The 16270-nt window shown below is 37.3% G+C and overlaps 1 protein-coding gene across 1 annotated transcript in view; it reads left to right on the forward strand.

The window, feature by feature from the left end:
• Window positions 1-16270, forward strand: part of GALNT2 (polypeptide N-acetylgalactosaminyltransferase 2) — an 81363-nt gene that overhangs the window by 42740 nt on the left and 22353 nt on the right. Inside the window, exons 2-3 of the mRNA XM_060753801.2 lie at window positions 4299-4389; window positions 13441-13594. Of these exons, the coding sequence (XP_060609784.2) occupies window positions 4299-4389; window positions 13441-13594 (245 nt within the window). The remainder of the gene's footprint in view (window positions 1-4298; window positions 4390-13440; window positions 13595-16270) is intronic.

The following is a 16270-nucleotide window of genomic DNA, read 5'->3' on the forward strand; positions in this document are numbered from 1 at the left end:
ACATAGAGGAGGGGGCAGACCTATTCTCTGCTAACCTCAGAGGGTAGAAACATGTGTTTTACATCATATGGAAATAGATTTTGTATTGAAGATACGAAGGAATCTTTTGACAGTGAGAGCAGTTCAGCAATGGACTCAGTTGCCAAGAGCGGTGGTGGGGTTTCCTTCTCTGAAAGTCTTCAAAAAGAGTACAGACAGCAACCTGCTATGTATGCTTTAGCTACAGACCTGCAGTCCCATAGGGCCCATTCCTACTAAGATTCTGTGTCTTTTCTTTAGACTAAAACTATAAACTCATGTATAAGTCTAGAAATTTCAGTCAGAAAAACAAGCTCCCCAAAACCTGGGTCAACTTATCCACAGGTCAATATGAGTATTAGCTACAGAATCTGCAATCATCAGATGTACTAACTTGACGTAGGATGTTGCATATCATGCTACTCTCAGCTATTTATATTGTGATGAAGTGGCATCATAAACTAATCTGCCACCCAACACATTGCTTTCTTGCATTTGAATGCACTGTGCTGAGACAAGTTATTGAACTACTTCATTTTGAAACAAAGAATATTCATTAGCATGGCCACAACATAGAAGAGGAAAGAAAATTTGCAAACAGCTTTAAAAATGATAAAGCATAAGTTCCTGAACAAGTGATTGCCTCGAAAAAAAATGTTTGACGCATTAACACCAGCCATTATGTACGCTGGCTGACGTAAATGTATGTGCCATACAAGATGAAAAGGATTATTCTAATTTTTGGGACTTATGCATCATGCTGTCTTTCTCAGTTAATCTGAATACTTCTAACTTCTGTTATATTTCTGCTTCAGGCTTGAGTTTGTAGAACTTGGCATCACTACTTTGTTTACTAAATACTGTTCTTGAGACACCGTTGCTACTCTTACCCTTTAGTATTTCAAAATTGTTCCCATTTCTAGAGCTCTAATTGCTGTACCTCTTAAAAGACAAAACCCATGTTTGTTTCTTTTTAAAACGGTTTCCTATTTATTTATTGACCTTGAAAATTCATACCTGGTGTCCTTGAGCTTCTTTCTTCTTACTAGCACAGTCCATTGTGATCATGGTAGCAGAAGCATGTCTACTTACGTTCATTCTTCCCCTTTTCATGTGTATGGTTCGTGGAAAATAACAGCAATAAATACTAGTTACATGTAGATAATATAGTTTTATGCTGTTGTGGTTCCTTTGTCTGCCCACCCAAGATTCGTTGATCTGTTTTTTTTTCTCTCCAAAGAAGGCACCACAGATTTCCCAAAATTGGGAAATCTAAAGGGTTTAATTCAGGGTGAATTGACACTGTAGAATTAATGCAATTTGACACCATTTAAATCTCCGTGGCTCCGTGCTATGGAAACCTGGAAGTTGTGGTTTGTAATTTGGTGAGGCATGAGCAGTGTTTGGCAGGGAAGGCTAAAGATCTTATAAAACTAAGTTCTATGATTCCATAGCATTAAGCTATTGCAGTTTAAGTTACATTAATTCTGCAGAGTGGAAGCATCCTAAGTCACCTCCCAAACTAATGTGTGCGTTTTCTGTAGATTTTGGCTTAAAATTTACACTGATAACCTGATTTTGATCAATACATAAGTCAACTACGTGTATAAGTTGAGAGCAGGCTTGGGGACCAAAATTTTGAATTTTTCTATAATTCATGGATATGTTGACAATCCTTCACAGAGAGCTGAAAGCACCAATGCCACATCAGGGCCTAGTTGGCAGTTGCTGCTGTCATTTCCCTCCCAGACATCCAAAAAGGCCAGAAACAGCACCACAGCAAAGAGTAGTGAGGTTCAGTGCTTCTTTTAGGTTCTTCCAGGATGAACTAGGCTTTCACCAGACCACTCAGGGAAGCATATGGGTTTTATCCATTGACTCATGGATAAGTCTGTCCAGGGTTTTGGGGGGTTTCATTTTTCCCACTCACATTTCTATACTTATTCATAAGAATATTGGATATGTAATTGACATCTCAGACATTTTCATGTGAAATTCCTGACAGACTAGCAAATTTTAGCAATCCCAGTTTTTGTTGTATTCAGTTCTTAAAACCATTGGCTTTAACCCAGCCAGTAGTGGGTAAATTTCCTATTTTCATCGAATGTATATTATGGCTGGTGGGGTTGAATCCAAACAAAAGATGTGGTTAAAATTAATGAAATAAGGTGTTTTTATGTGTCTTCAGGTCTTTTCCACATTGTGACAGCCCTATCTCAGAGTTTATTCAACAAAATTTATTCAGAGGTTTCTTCTAGGGCAGAAAAACTATGTATTGCACATGGTTACCCTGTAGGTTTTCCTAGTCCAACACTCAGACCACTATGTCATGCTGGCTTTTGTGCTTTAAATGAGATGTGCATTAACAATTTGTAAATTAACAACATACTGTGCAAATAGTTCATCGCATCTGTTTGCTCAAATTACTTCAGATATACTTTTTGTTCTGTCTTATGCTTTCTGTAAATAGTCTTTATTTCTTTACACAGAAGCTTACTATTTCTTCATCAAAACCCAATATTTATCTTTTATTTAAGGTGAACAAATTTTATATCACAGAATTGCAAGGCTTGGATAATAGAAAGATAATTCTGTTTCCTGTTGTTTTTTCCATTGGCCACAAAGTATAGTTACTGAAGAGCATATGAATCCAGAAAGCCCCAATTCTTGCCATATTTCGGTAGGACCAAGGAGCACTTCTGTCTGAAATACAGACAGCTGCTGCCAGTCAGTGTAAATAAATTGGAACTAATAGTCTGGTGTGGTGTGAGAAAGCTTGTTGTGTTCCAAATATAATATAAACTAAGCTTTGGAAAAAATAACAATCGGGTTTGCTTTTCTTGGGAAAGTAAACTTTCATGACTTCAGATTTACTCAGGTTGACTTAACCTGTGTAACACTTTAAGTGTGTATCAGAAATAAGCCTTAAAGTGATACAACCAATATTCCAGTCCAGAATGTCAAAGCATATTCCAGTTTCTCAAATTCTTTGGTTTATACAAGGTCTTATTTTAGAAGCTTTAATATCTCAAGGATCAGCAAAATTAAACCTAACTTTATAATTGTGGTAAGTGATTATAACAATAATTAAAACTTTAAGGCCCAACTTAAAGTTCATTTATGGGATGAAGATCAGGCTAGCAAATCTATGGAGCAAAATTATTTACTTCTTTTTGTTGATAGTTCTTTAGGTTAACTTAATAAAAATGAGTTGGACTGATAATGGTGTTCAAAAAAAGATATCCAAATATTAGCTGTAATACTGTGCTGGTAGAATCAGTCTAATAATGAAGTGTACCACACTGGTAGGAAGAAATGAATATAGTAATACACCCATGGATTTTAACCCTCTTCAGCACAAAGAGGCTTATGCTTGAGGGAACTAGACTTTGATAGGATCTTGTGCTATGTCCTTCAGGTTGATGGACAATTAGCAGCAATCTGAAAAAAATGTGTCACAAATATTGAGAGTGTTCATTCCCCTATATACATATCAACACACATAAGGTCCCCATACATTTTCACAGCCCTGTGTACTTGTAAGTTTTTTCATGTCTGCCTTGTAACGCCTAACAGTGAGGATCTAGAGAACTTGCAAGAGGATTTAGTTGTCAACATTTTACCCAACATTTTAAAACCAAGTTTTCTAAGGCCTATTGTCTATGGAAAAATTAAAGTGCCATGAAACAGAAAACAACCAGCTTGTGTTATAAACTCTGCATCTTAGAATTGCTCGAATAGTAAAATTGTTTACTTTTTTCTTGCTGGTATGGTGACTCATAGGAAATTTTCTGGTTTCCACAGAGGTCAGAACAACTAACAGATGTATGATTAGGATAAATTAACAAGACATGCTGACCAACATCTTTTGCATAGAACAAAACCAAGTAAAAATCAGAATTTGATATGAGGGTGAAATGAGACTTAAGAACATTGTTTTGTAGTATAGGTGACCTAGTCTTTACATCTGTGAAATCCAGTATTTATGAGGCTTTTGCACATATTTTAATTAAGGACATCTTCACAATATCTTTTTATGTTCTTGGAAAAATCTGTGGGATGCAAGTGGAAGAAGGTACCACTTGCATCTAGCAGATAGCTGCAGTGAGTGAGCACATGCTTGATTTTCAATAACTTGTTGTTTGAGGTTGTCATTTCAATTCACATGATCATCATAGTGGTCTAAAAACTTAAAGATAACTATTCCTTTATTTGTGATTTTTTTTTTAGAAATATTGACTTAATGATAAATTTGTGTTGATTTGTTTATTTTTCCCCAGGAGGATCCAAATAGTATTTCATTAAACAAAAAAGATCAACGCAATAATAATGGAGATGAGAAATCACAAAGCATGGAGACCCTACCTCCAGGTATTACTATGATTATTGTTATTATAATAATAATAACTATTGTAATTGCTGCTGCTTATACTCCACCACACAATTAAAAGGGGTAGAAACCAATTAAAACTATACAGTTTTAATACAATATAGTGCCTTCTTATATACCCTACCTTATATCCTCTTATAACAGCACTTTATATCACCTTACCTCACGAGAACAACCTATACGATCATATTTTATTAGGGGGAGTACGTTGTATTGAGAGGGGAGGGTGATTGGGTGGCAGCTTCCTATGTAGGTCTAGGGAGGGTTTCAGATATTATAATATTCTATAGCAAATACTTCAAGTTCAGTGAGAAGGTAGCCTGATCTTCTGCAGCCTCCTGCAGTAGCACTTTAATTTCGCCTCCCTCACAGAAGCATGTAAAAGATTATGGGGTCTATGCTGTTCTGAGAGAGGAGAGTGACTGTGAGATTTCTTGCTAAGAAGGGCAGGGGAGGATCATAGCTGACTATATCACTCCATAGCAAATATCTGGGTTCAGAGAGAGGGTACCTTAATGGCAACTGCCGTAACTGGGAATTGTGTTATCCTACTAATCAATGACCTATTTACAATGGCCAACCTTCCTTTCGCTAATGAGTCATGAGTTGCTCCTGGGGGAGGGATTTCCAGAGTTGGGGTGCCCCAATAGAAGTCATCCAGGGGAGGGGGAGATGCATTCATAGATACCAACATGGGGCGGGGGCTGTGATAGAGTCCTTGTGCCTCTGAAGCATCTTCCCCCTACAATAAATCGACCAGATATCCAAAATGACAGGCCCACTGGGCTAAAAGTCCTGTTGTTAAATGCCAGGTCCATAAATGGGAAGATAACAGTTATCTAGAATTTGATCCTGGATGAGCATGCGGACCTGACTTGCATTACCGACACCTGGTTGGACGAAGGCAGGGGGAGGTGTAAATCTCACCCTGCTTTGTCCACCAGGCTTCGGGGTGCATCAACAGACTAGGCCTGGGGAGAGGGGAGGCGGAGACACTGTGGTCTATCAGGATTCCATCACCATGATCAGGTGCCCAATCCCGCTATCATCCACATTTGGGTGTGTCTATTTAAGACCGGATAACTCGGACAGATTAGGGATTCTGCTTGCATACCATCCACCCCCCTGCACAAAAGTCTCCCTACCTGAGCTAATGAGGGTGGTTTCTGGCCTGGCATTGGAGTCTCAGCAGCTATAAGTGCTGGGGGACTTCAACGTCCATTCTGAGACCACCTTTTCAGGTGCGGCTCAGGACTTCATGGCCACCATGACAACCATGGGGCTGTCCCAAATTATATCTCGGCCCACTTACATAGCTGGACTCACTTTGGACTTGGTCTTTAAAATGGGAGGTGATGCTGAGATCGGTCTGGAGGAACTCTCAATGGACCAATCTTTACCTGATCAGTTTTAGATTAACTACGGCTCCTAACCTCTGCAAGGGCGGGAGACCAATTAAAATGGTCCGTTTCAGGAAATTTATGGATCCTGATGGATTCCTGATGTCTCTTGGGAATTTTCCCATCATAGTGGTACGTAATCCATTTAAGTTCTGGTTGATCTCTGGAATAAAGAGATGACTAGGATGGTGGACAAGATGACTCCTGAACATCCCTTCTCGCTTAGCAGAGGCAATGCAGCTCCCTGCTTCAGTGGCGATGAAGCAAGTGAGACAGAGACTAGAGTGCCGGTGGTAGAAGATTTGGTACAAATCTGACCGAACATGGACTAGAGCCTCACTTAGGGCCTACTTGGCAGCAGTGAAGGCAGCCAAGAATGCTAACTTGGCTGCCTTCATTGCGTCAGCAGTCAGTAGACCGTTTCAAATGGCCAGGGGCCTTTTTCACTGTGATTCTTAGTGTGGGGCTGTTGAACACTCAGCAGCTTGATGTGGCAATTTTGCCCATCATTTTGCAGATAAAGTCATTCAAATCCTCTCCAACTTATACACTTGCATTATGGCAGTTCCAGGAGATGTACAACATTTTACCCCGCTTTTCTCTAGGTGACTTGAGGCTCTGTCCTTGCGCTGAATATGCATGCCCAATGCAAAATACATCTCACCACGTTAAAACAGTTGATTTTTTTTTATTTCGTACATTTCTATCCCGCCCTTCTCCCCACAAGGGGGACGCAGGGCGGCCTTTAATGAAGCCCTTAATGAGATATGCCACATTATAACAGGAACGAAGACATGACTGTTTAAATAGGCTTTTGGCAATGATTAGTCCACACTTTAATGTGGACCTCATAGGAATGATGGTGTTTTAACTGATGTTTTATAACTTTTATTCTTAATGTTGTTTATTTGTGCTTTGGCTTATTTTGTGTGCTTTTCTATTGATTTGATGTGTTATTAATTGTTATTTTATTTTTTTAATGTATTTTAATGTATTTATTCATGTTGTGAGCCACCCCGGGGTTCTTGGGGAGTTGAGGCAGGGTACAAATAAAGATGATGATGATGATTATTATTATTATTTATAAAAGCCTTTGATTATAAAAGCCCCTCTAATTTTTTTTAAAGACTATGGAATGACATTCTAGCTTTCATGGGAAGCAAGTTCCAGAGTCATGGAGCAGACATGGAGAAGGTCCTGTTTCGTGTAATGAAACAGTGTTTTTTATTTGAAGAGTAAAATATGGATTATAAATTACTAAACTCACAACTGCAGCAAGGATAGAAAAAATGTTTGGTATAATAAACCACCTGAGAGTGAAGTGGGGAGGTTTAGGATGCAGACCAGAACTGTAAGGTTTAAAAGTATTTTATAATCATAAATTGTGAAGATTTTACTCCATGTATGGGCTGCAATTAATTAATCCACAAAGCTGGCTATTAATCTTTTTAAGTTGTCAGGAGACAAGTTCAGGTTTTTATCATCTGCATGAGCTGACACTGCTTAATGTAGTGAACTATAATCCTTATATTTTATTAACAGTAGTGAGATCATCAAAAAATGCTGTTTACGGTTTTGAAAGGAACTGTTTACTCTTTAGAAGTTAATGGCTTTGCAAGAGCTTATATACTATTATCACTTTGTTGTGGTCTTCAAAAATAATGCCAGACTTTAATTGTGTGGTTCCCAGAACTTTCAGTCAGACCGAAAGCCTTTCAGAATGGCTGCCCCAATTCACCCACAAAGGGGTAAGAGGGGAGGGAAAGGCTACAAAAATGCATAGTGGTTGAAGCTTCAGAACCTTGTCTGAGTGACAAACACACCAAGTTTGCAGGAGAAAAGTGTACGTCATGTGCCACAGTTTTCCTTAAGGGCTCTTCCTAAAAGATGTTGCAGTTTATATAACTGATGTTCCAAAAACTCCATTCTAGTATTTTGATTGGGGTGCAAATGGACCTAGTCCTGCACAGCTATCAGGTGTGGCTGCTAACAAACATCATACAGATAACAGAAGACCGAGAACATTGGAATTCTAATATCAAAGTATTAGGGAAAATAATTACAAGACCTGAGCTTCCAGGATGGATAAAAGAGTGATATGTTTTAATTTCAGAGATTGGTAAAAAAGAACTCTGCTTTAACAATAGGGAATTCCTTTTTCTTACCATCCCTCCCCACTACAGGCTTTTGTGTCACTTGAAAGGTCAGTCCTAGCAGTTTATAGAGATCCTTCAAAATGGTACAAAATATGGGGCTTGGGCTGCAGTGACAGGAGGAAAAAAAGGAGCACCATGTGTAGACAGGAATGCCTCTCACATCAACAACAACAACAACAACATTCTATCCTGCTTTATCTCTCTAAAAAGAGACTCAAAGCACATGAGACCCTTATGCTCACCCCCCCCCCCAAAAGAGCCCCTCAGAACCAACTTGAAGGCAGGCAGCTAACGGAATTTGCAGTCCAACTCCTCCACAGGTGCGTAAGCACTATCTGATTTAGGAGACAGTCCCTTCATCCCCCTACTGTAGTGATGACAATGGGGGCGGGCCATACTGAGCATGCACTGTATAACCTAGCCAGAAATAATGAGGATGAGAGAAGAGAGCAGAAACTGAGAGCATCCTAGAAGTGCAAGTGCTTTTTTTAAAGTAACTTGCTGGGATGAAGGGCCGGAAGGTTTCAGGAAAGGGCTTTTTTGCCCTTTGGCCATCCTGAGGGAAGCAAGGGTTGTTGCTAAAGCAAAGGAGGACCCTTCATATACTCGCCTGGAGATGGATGTAGGGGTTTCTAAGACCATTGGTAATACGTGTTTTCTGATAGTCTTAGGTGATCCCCGTGAAAGGGTAGTTTGACTCCCAAAAGGGGTCGTGACCTACAGATTGAGAACTGCTGATGTAGGGAGAAAGGTTTTCCTTTCTTCCAAACATTTACAGTGCCACCTTGCTGACATAAGAAACTATCAACTTATTTTTCAAATCTTGTAAAACTAGATTCAGGGTAAATCAAAGTTTTAAAGTCACAAATAATGTCATGCCTTATGCCTAAAGTAATGTCACTGGGCATTGCACCCAGTGCTAAAACTGCTATTACATTCTCACTCTTGCTACCTTCCATTTGCAAAACAAATCCCAGATTCAAATGTGTCAATAGCCAATGAAATCAAAATGGAGAGTTTATATAAACTGACAACTCTGTGTTCAAATAACACAGATGAAAACAGTCGGTGAGATTAAATGTGTATATTTAATGTCAAATAAAGCTTAATCTTGTTCCCAAACACTTCATTGATACTTTGTGTTTATCAGTCAAATTAATAGTTGAAGCTTTTAGGTGTCTAAACAATCAGGTAGGTGGGTGTTCATTCTTAGGGCAACAAAATAGTTCAGTGAAGTGGTGGGAACAGAGGATGAATATTTGGTTATTTTAATTGTTACTGTAATATTTCCTTGAGGGAGTTTTTGCTGAGTAATTGCTCTGAGGCTATAGAAGGATAAATGCTTCTTAAATCACATTAAACCTTGAAACGTAAATGTCACATTGCTCCCAAAAGATATGCTCTACAAGCAGAACATATATTTCATATTTAGTTTTCACTAGCTTTTGCAATTTTCTTGTATTGAAGGAATTTCACTATTAAACAGAGTACAGTATTTCAAATTATACTGTGCTCTGTAGAGCATGTCTGCATTTCTGTAACCTTTGAATGACAGCCCATTCAATGAGCAGAAAACAAGTGCCTACTTTTTAGTTCATTTTGGAGTGGATGGACGTATTCCATAGTGCATTTGTAATTCTCTTGGTGGGTATCCTGGGAGTAGAAGTCAATAACTGTGGGGTTTCAGTAGCATTAAACAGTCAACCACACCCAAAAATATTCTCTCTCTTTTATAGAAAATTCATGTAGTTAATAAGGCTGTTCAGAATGCAGACAGCATTTGCTTCTAGCTACCCATACTTTCATGAGGGCCAATATTTTAAGTCCCAGATAAGACATATAGGCAACAAATGCTCTTGATTTGGTTCTATTAATTTTTTAAAAAAATCCATACTCACTACAAATATCATAGTATGTCATAATAATACATTTACCAAGAGAAACTCTTTTAAATATTCTCTGTTATTTAAAATAGCCTATTTTTGCTATGGATTATTGTTGGAACCTGAGGCATATGAGGTGTGCAACAGATATGAATGTAATAGTTACTTACTGTTGCATGACATAGGAGAAAATGTAGCAATGCAGATGCTTCTAATTCACATCCACTTTGCATCAGTGGCTTTGAATCATGATATAGGATATACTGATGCGTAGTAACCCCAGCCAAATCCCCATGAAACATCAGTGAATGTCATATCATAATTCATTTTTGGAAGCATGGGAACATAATTGGAAACCTGAAGTCACAGGTAAAATAGAATTCACCTGCAAAAGAGTTTTGGATTAATGGGCAGTGCTGGATGAAATCCCATGACAATTGTTTATTCCACTTTTCTATCACCTAAGTCAATTTACTGCAAGTACCATATTTCATTGCATAGTACTTGCCATTGAATAATAGTTGCGCCCCCTTAGTTGGAGTCCCAGTTTCGGTGTTTTAGCATTCTAGCATAATAATCTCAACCCTGCCTTTTAAAGCTACAGGGCTTTCTAGCCAAGAATGAAGTCATAAGAGCTATGGGGCTTCTCTTAACTGTTGCCGGTTGAGGGAAGCCCCATAGCTAAAAAAAATTCACTACAGTATAATCACACAGCCCTGAAAAGTGTGACTATTATGCAATGAAATATAGTATTTCTTTTCTAAATTTGACCTGTTACTTATAAAATCATGCTTCCCCGAAAATCCTTGATCTAAACATTTTTGTTATATTTTATTTCTTCATTTCTATGACTCGTTCTTCCTATATAAACATTTCTAAAAATGGGTGCATATTAGAATCTTAGATGTATCTTCTGTTTTTTTGTTGGTGGTACTGAAATTAGGGTTCGTCTTGTAATTGATGGCATCTTAAAATGGAAGGAATCCAGTATTATAAATATAGTCTTTGATTCACAAAGTTCCTTTATGCACATATACAATTATCCAGCTGTTTTCTATTGAGGGTTTCTTGTTTATCTTTTTCATGGCCCAGCACTGCCTGTAATGATAAATGCATTCTTAGTTGCTCCTCTTTCCACCTGTGTACATTTCCCTCCAGGTCTCTCTATTCCCACGAAGGCACCAGTATTGCTGTAGGGCGGTATTTACTTATGCTTAGAACCACTAATATTCCTCTTTTTCTTTAGGGCTTGTAACATCTGTCTTTTGTTTTCACTGTACACTTGGTGAATGCACCAGTGCAACCACAAATATGTTTTTGAAACTTGCCCTTTTCTTTTTCTTTCTTTCTTTCTTTCTTTCTTTCTTTCTTCTTTTTTGAGAGAGAAAGAAATGGCAAGCCAAAGAATAAAAGAAAACTTGGCAAAATTGAGTTCTTTATTTTTTCCTCTGACAATTGGATGCATAAATATACAGTTGGAGAGGTTTTCCAATTAGACCATGTAATATCAATTATTGACTTCTACAGATATATCGTTATGCCCTTTGTTTCTGACATTTGTATTCACTTTTCCCCAGAAATTTAGTCATATTATTCCAAATAATGAATGAAATTCATTGATAAAATTTCAGGGTTTTTAAAGAGAGAGGGATTTTAAAAATCTCATTGGAAGGATGTATATCAACTCCCTTTCCTCTGGCAAAAGTATGTAGGCAGCAAGAGCTTCAAATATTGAGTGCTGGAGACATGAAAAGTTAAGAGGTGTATATTGTTAATTGAACAGGGTTTCCATCTTTTAAATAGTGAATTGAGTTGTGACATTTCTGTTGTTGTACAGTTCTGGTGTTTGCTTGTTTGTTTGTTTTGAAGACTATTTATTTATTTGGCTTTCATGTTGGGAGGAACAATGAGGTAATGGAGCTGAGACACTGTTTTAAGAATTTGGGAAGTAATTTTAAACAGTTTTCTTTTCAATTGATAGAATTTCAGTGCAGACATAATTTAAAGTCCAAGGTGATCTAGAGATTTGTTCGAGCAAAAATGAAAAACAGGTTTTCTTTTAATATTTTTAAGCTATTGCTGAGGTACAGTTAGCCTCTGAATGTGACTTGTAGAATTTTGAATTCAGCAGTTCAAATGCGCCTGAGCCAAAATTAAATATTAAACAGTTTAATCTTACTCATGCTTTATAGCCATTCATGTTGATTCATTTTTGATGAGAATGCATTTTCAAGCTCAAGTGAGCAATGGATCTGGCATAGTTCTTATCTGAATGCTGTGCTACACTTGCTTAGATTCAGTTCATTAACTTGTAACGCTAGTAGGTGACTTTAAGTAGATTAAGTCTCTCCAAAGGTCACCTGGATTTATTATGAAGTATTGGTTTAGTACCTCCTTTCCAGAACGCTTGGGGCCAGAAGTGTTCTGAGTTCAGGGTTGGTTTTTTTCGATTTTGAAATACCTTTATTTGCATACATAATGACCCAGACTGGAGATGGAACACAAGACTAACACACAATTCATTTATGCTTCATATGAACCGTGTGCATATGGCTTGAAAATAGTTTCAATCACAATACTTTTAATAAGTTTGTGCATGAAATAAGGGTTGAGTACACTGAAACAAAGGTGTTACTTTCTCAACCACCTATGTGAACAATTTCTATGATTTCAGAATTCTGCATAAGGAATACTTAACCCATATTTCATTCTCAGTGGTTTATAGAGATTTAATGTTGAGCAAAAAAAGCTATAGTATATATACACAAATCAGGTCCATCTTTTTGAAATACTGTATAGTTTTCTTTAAGGACTAAAATGTGTGTTAGGGCAAATGTGTTTATGCATTTTAACATAACTGGTATGTATAAAATAACACTGGTATCTGGAGTCTGGATTGGAACTGCCACAGGAAGGGTTCCAGCTCTGCCATAGTGCCAATGAAAATCTTCTAAATGATTTGGCAGGAAGAATGATGTAGTTGGCTCTGGTGCAGGGGTGGGAATCATATGGTCCTCCACAGTTCGTTGGAATGCATCTCCAGATCACCACCACCATTAGCAGTGCAGACTTTGGCTGCTAGGATTTGAAGCCCAACAATATTTAGAGGGCCACATGATTCCCATTCCTGCTCTAGTATAAAAAGCCACATGGGAATAGGTGACTTCATTAGGACCGTGGTGGTGGAAGAATTAAACTTCTCTTCCCATGTGGCATAGTGCTGATCCCAATTGAGCTTCACTGCAGCAGCTCTATTAGTTTACAGACTGCATCACATTAAATTCAATAATAGCTTATCCTTGTTTGATTTTCACAAGCAAATATATTAGGTTTTGGATCTGTGTACCAGCTGCTCAGTGTGTGCTGAGAACTTTACAATGAAGCTCAGAGGGCAGGTTGAATCATGGATGGAAATTTTATGCTGAGCTGAAGAGTGCTGCTATTGAATACTCAATGATTACCAGGAGAAGAAACCACTTGAGTGAACTGGAAGGAAGGAACTTTGCCTGTTTAGGATTGGGAGTAAAGTGTTGATTGTATAAAAATATTTTTGTGTGTATAAATGTGTTAACACTTGTATTTCTTTTTCTTAGGAAAGGTTAGGTGGCAAGACTTTGACCAGGAAGCCTATGTTGGAGTTACCATGGTCAAAGCTGGCCAAGACCCATATGCTCGTAATAAGTTTAATCAAGTGGAGAGTGATAAACTGCGCATGGACAGAAACGTACAAGACACTAGACATGATCAGTAAGTACTTAGAATTTAGACAGAAAACTGTAAGTTGATTTCCTGTAGCCTGTGTCTCTAAACTGAAAAGTGTAGTCTCTATTAAAAAATGCAAATAAGTAACAGTTCAGCTTCAGTTCAGTATTTCAACTCTATTTATACTTCTGACACGTTAGAATCTATTTAAATATGTTAAAAGTTTGTTCCTAAATAAATATAAAATGATGATAATCAAGGATGAGTGAAAACATTTTGATTTAATAATATTTATTAAACCAATATTAATTTCAGCTATTTTTATCTGTTTCATAAATATGTCACCAATGGTTGTGTAGTTTTAAGTAACCTTGTCAACCCAAAAACAAAATGTAACTTGAGCACTTGGCCGAACTGAAAAATGGTTCTGTAGCAATTGCCTTTCCGTGCTCTAGAGCGGTGGTTCTCAACCTGTGGGTCCCCAGATATTTTGGCCTTCAACTCCCAGAGATCCTAACAGCTGGTAAACTGGCTGGAATTTCTGGGAGTTGTAGGCCAAAAGACCTGGGGACCCACAGGTTGAGAACCACTGCTCTAGAGCGAAGATTAAAACTGAGAATTTGGGAGAGAGATGTACAACAAATAGTGAAGCATGGGCCCGTGAAATTTATCATGTAACACCTTTTCTGTACTTACTTGTATTTATGCTTTTTCATGAAACTAAAATAATTGTTGTCTGAAAGATCTCTACTGTAAGTGAATTGGTGTGATTTTAATTTACTGTATATGTTTAAGTATAACTCACATATGAAGTGGTCATTTCAAGGAGAGGGGATAGTACTCTGGACTCTGATTTGGATTTGGGATTTGGGCTTGGTTGTGTTTTTAATATCCTAATACTTAATATTTTAATATATATTTATATTTTTTTTGTTTACCTAATGTTAATTTGTTTTATACTGTGACTGTTTGTTGCTGTTGGCATCTAATGGTTACCAGTTGTAAGCCGCCCTGTAAGCCGCCCTGAGTTCCCCTCGGGGTTGAGAAGGATAGGATATAAATGTTTGAAATAAAATAAAATAAAATAGTATGCATGCAATCTTGGGGGGGGGGGGGGGGGCAGACACCCGAGCAGCACAACCATTTTCCCTCCTGACATTCAAAAAGACCACAGTAGAGAGAGTAGAGTGTTTTTTAAAAGTTATCCTGGAACTAAGATTTTGCCCTTTGCCACAATATTTAGAGAAGGGGTGACTTTTAAGATAAGAGTTAAGATACAACAGTCACATTGACCTGTTGATAAAGATTTTTTGGTTGATTTTTTAAACTAATATTTCTAGACTATAGGATGATTTCATGTTAGTACTATCAACATTTAAGTTCTTTCACTTAAGGGTATATTATTGGTCTGATGGTATTCATGCATTTGATAGTATGGTTGTTCAAGTCCAAAAGTGTTATCTGGTGCAATTAATTTTATCATATTTCAGTTTGTGTAGCAGAGTCATGAATATCTCTTTCAGCATGTAGAGTGCTTTGCATTTGTTCTTCTTGAAAAAAAGAAGTAAGTTTTTTTAAAAATGCACTTCTGATACATGAATAGGACAGGATCAAATAACTAGGTTGAATCTCCTTTCCAGGATTAAAACACTCCTTGCTTATGAAAAAACAAATGCTGGCTTATTCTTCCTCCAAGACACACCTGGAAGTGGAAGTCTGGCACATGCCATGAGCACCTTTTGCTTGTGTATATAGCTTTAAGTTAGGGTTACTAGAATATTGTCAGATAATTAGTTTATAAACATTCCCTGATACTATCTTGTTCACTTCTCTACATGGAATCAGTGCCCCACAATGTCTGCCAATGTAAGATGTGGCTACCTTTGAGTGTGCAAGATTGATAATTTAATTACATTTATACTATTCTTCTTGGGTTTAAAAAGAACTTTGGTTTTCAACTGATTTATTGCTCAAATTTGTTTTACTGGGTTCTGTTTGAATACTGGCCTGATAGCCTTTGTAAGAGTGAAAAATTGTATCTTACAAATATTTGTCTATATGGAAATTTGCAAGGTAACTACCTTATAAGACACATATTTCCTGTTGCCTTTCACTTTAGTAGTTGTTTGTAATTATTGAAAGAGCTGAAGCCAAGATACGGCTTAGTTCTGAGTTTGATATTCCAGGTTTTATCTTATTCGTTTATGCTAGGATTTCCTTGGTAGAGATCAAGGTCTAAGGACCTATGTAAATATCTACAGTAAACTAATAAAAGAAGCCTCTGAGTTGTTATACATAAAAGAAAAATGATTGTAAATTCTCTTGCTCTTATGGCATATATTTAGAAGATATCCATAGGAGCATGAAGCTTTTACCTGTGTTGATTAATTCTGGAGCGGAATAAACAAAAGATTAACGGAGCCTTTTAGTCCTATTGCCAATGAAACTTTTAAGCAGCTTAATTTTTTATGGGTATAAATATTTGGGGATTTGATTCACTTTAGAGGTTCTACATTCAACTTTCTCCATTATAGCCATTCATTTTGATCAGCTTTAGATGGAATATTATGCTGTTATTGGTAGGATTAGACTAAAACATAACTGAATAGTACATTCACTGCTTTTAAACTACAAATACTTTGTGATTATTTGTAAAGGCCACCTATTAAAATAAATACCTCACAATGTAGTCCCAGACCTTTCCAAAATAGACCATTCCTC

Source organism: Anolis sagrei, chromosome 1 (assembly GCF_037176765.1).
Source record: "Anolis sagrei isolate rAnoSag1 chromosome 1, rAnoSag1.mat, whole genome shotgun sequence".
NCBI lineage: Eukaryota > Metazoa > Chordata > Lepidosauria > Squamata > Dactyloidae > Anolis > Anolis sagrei.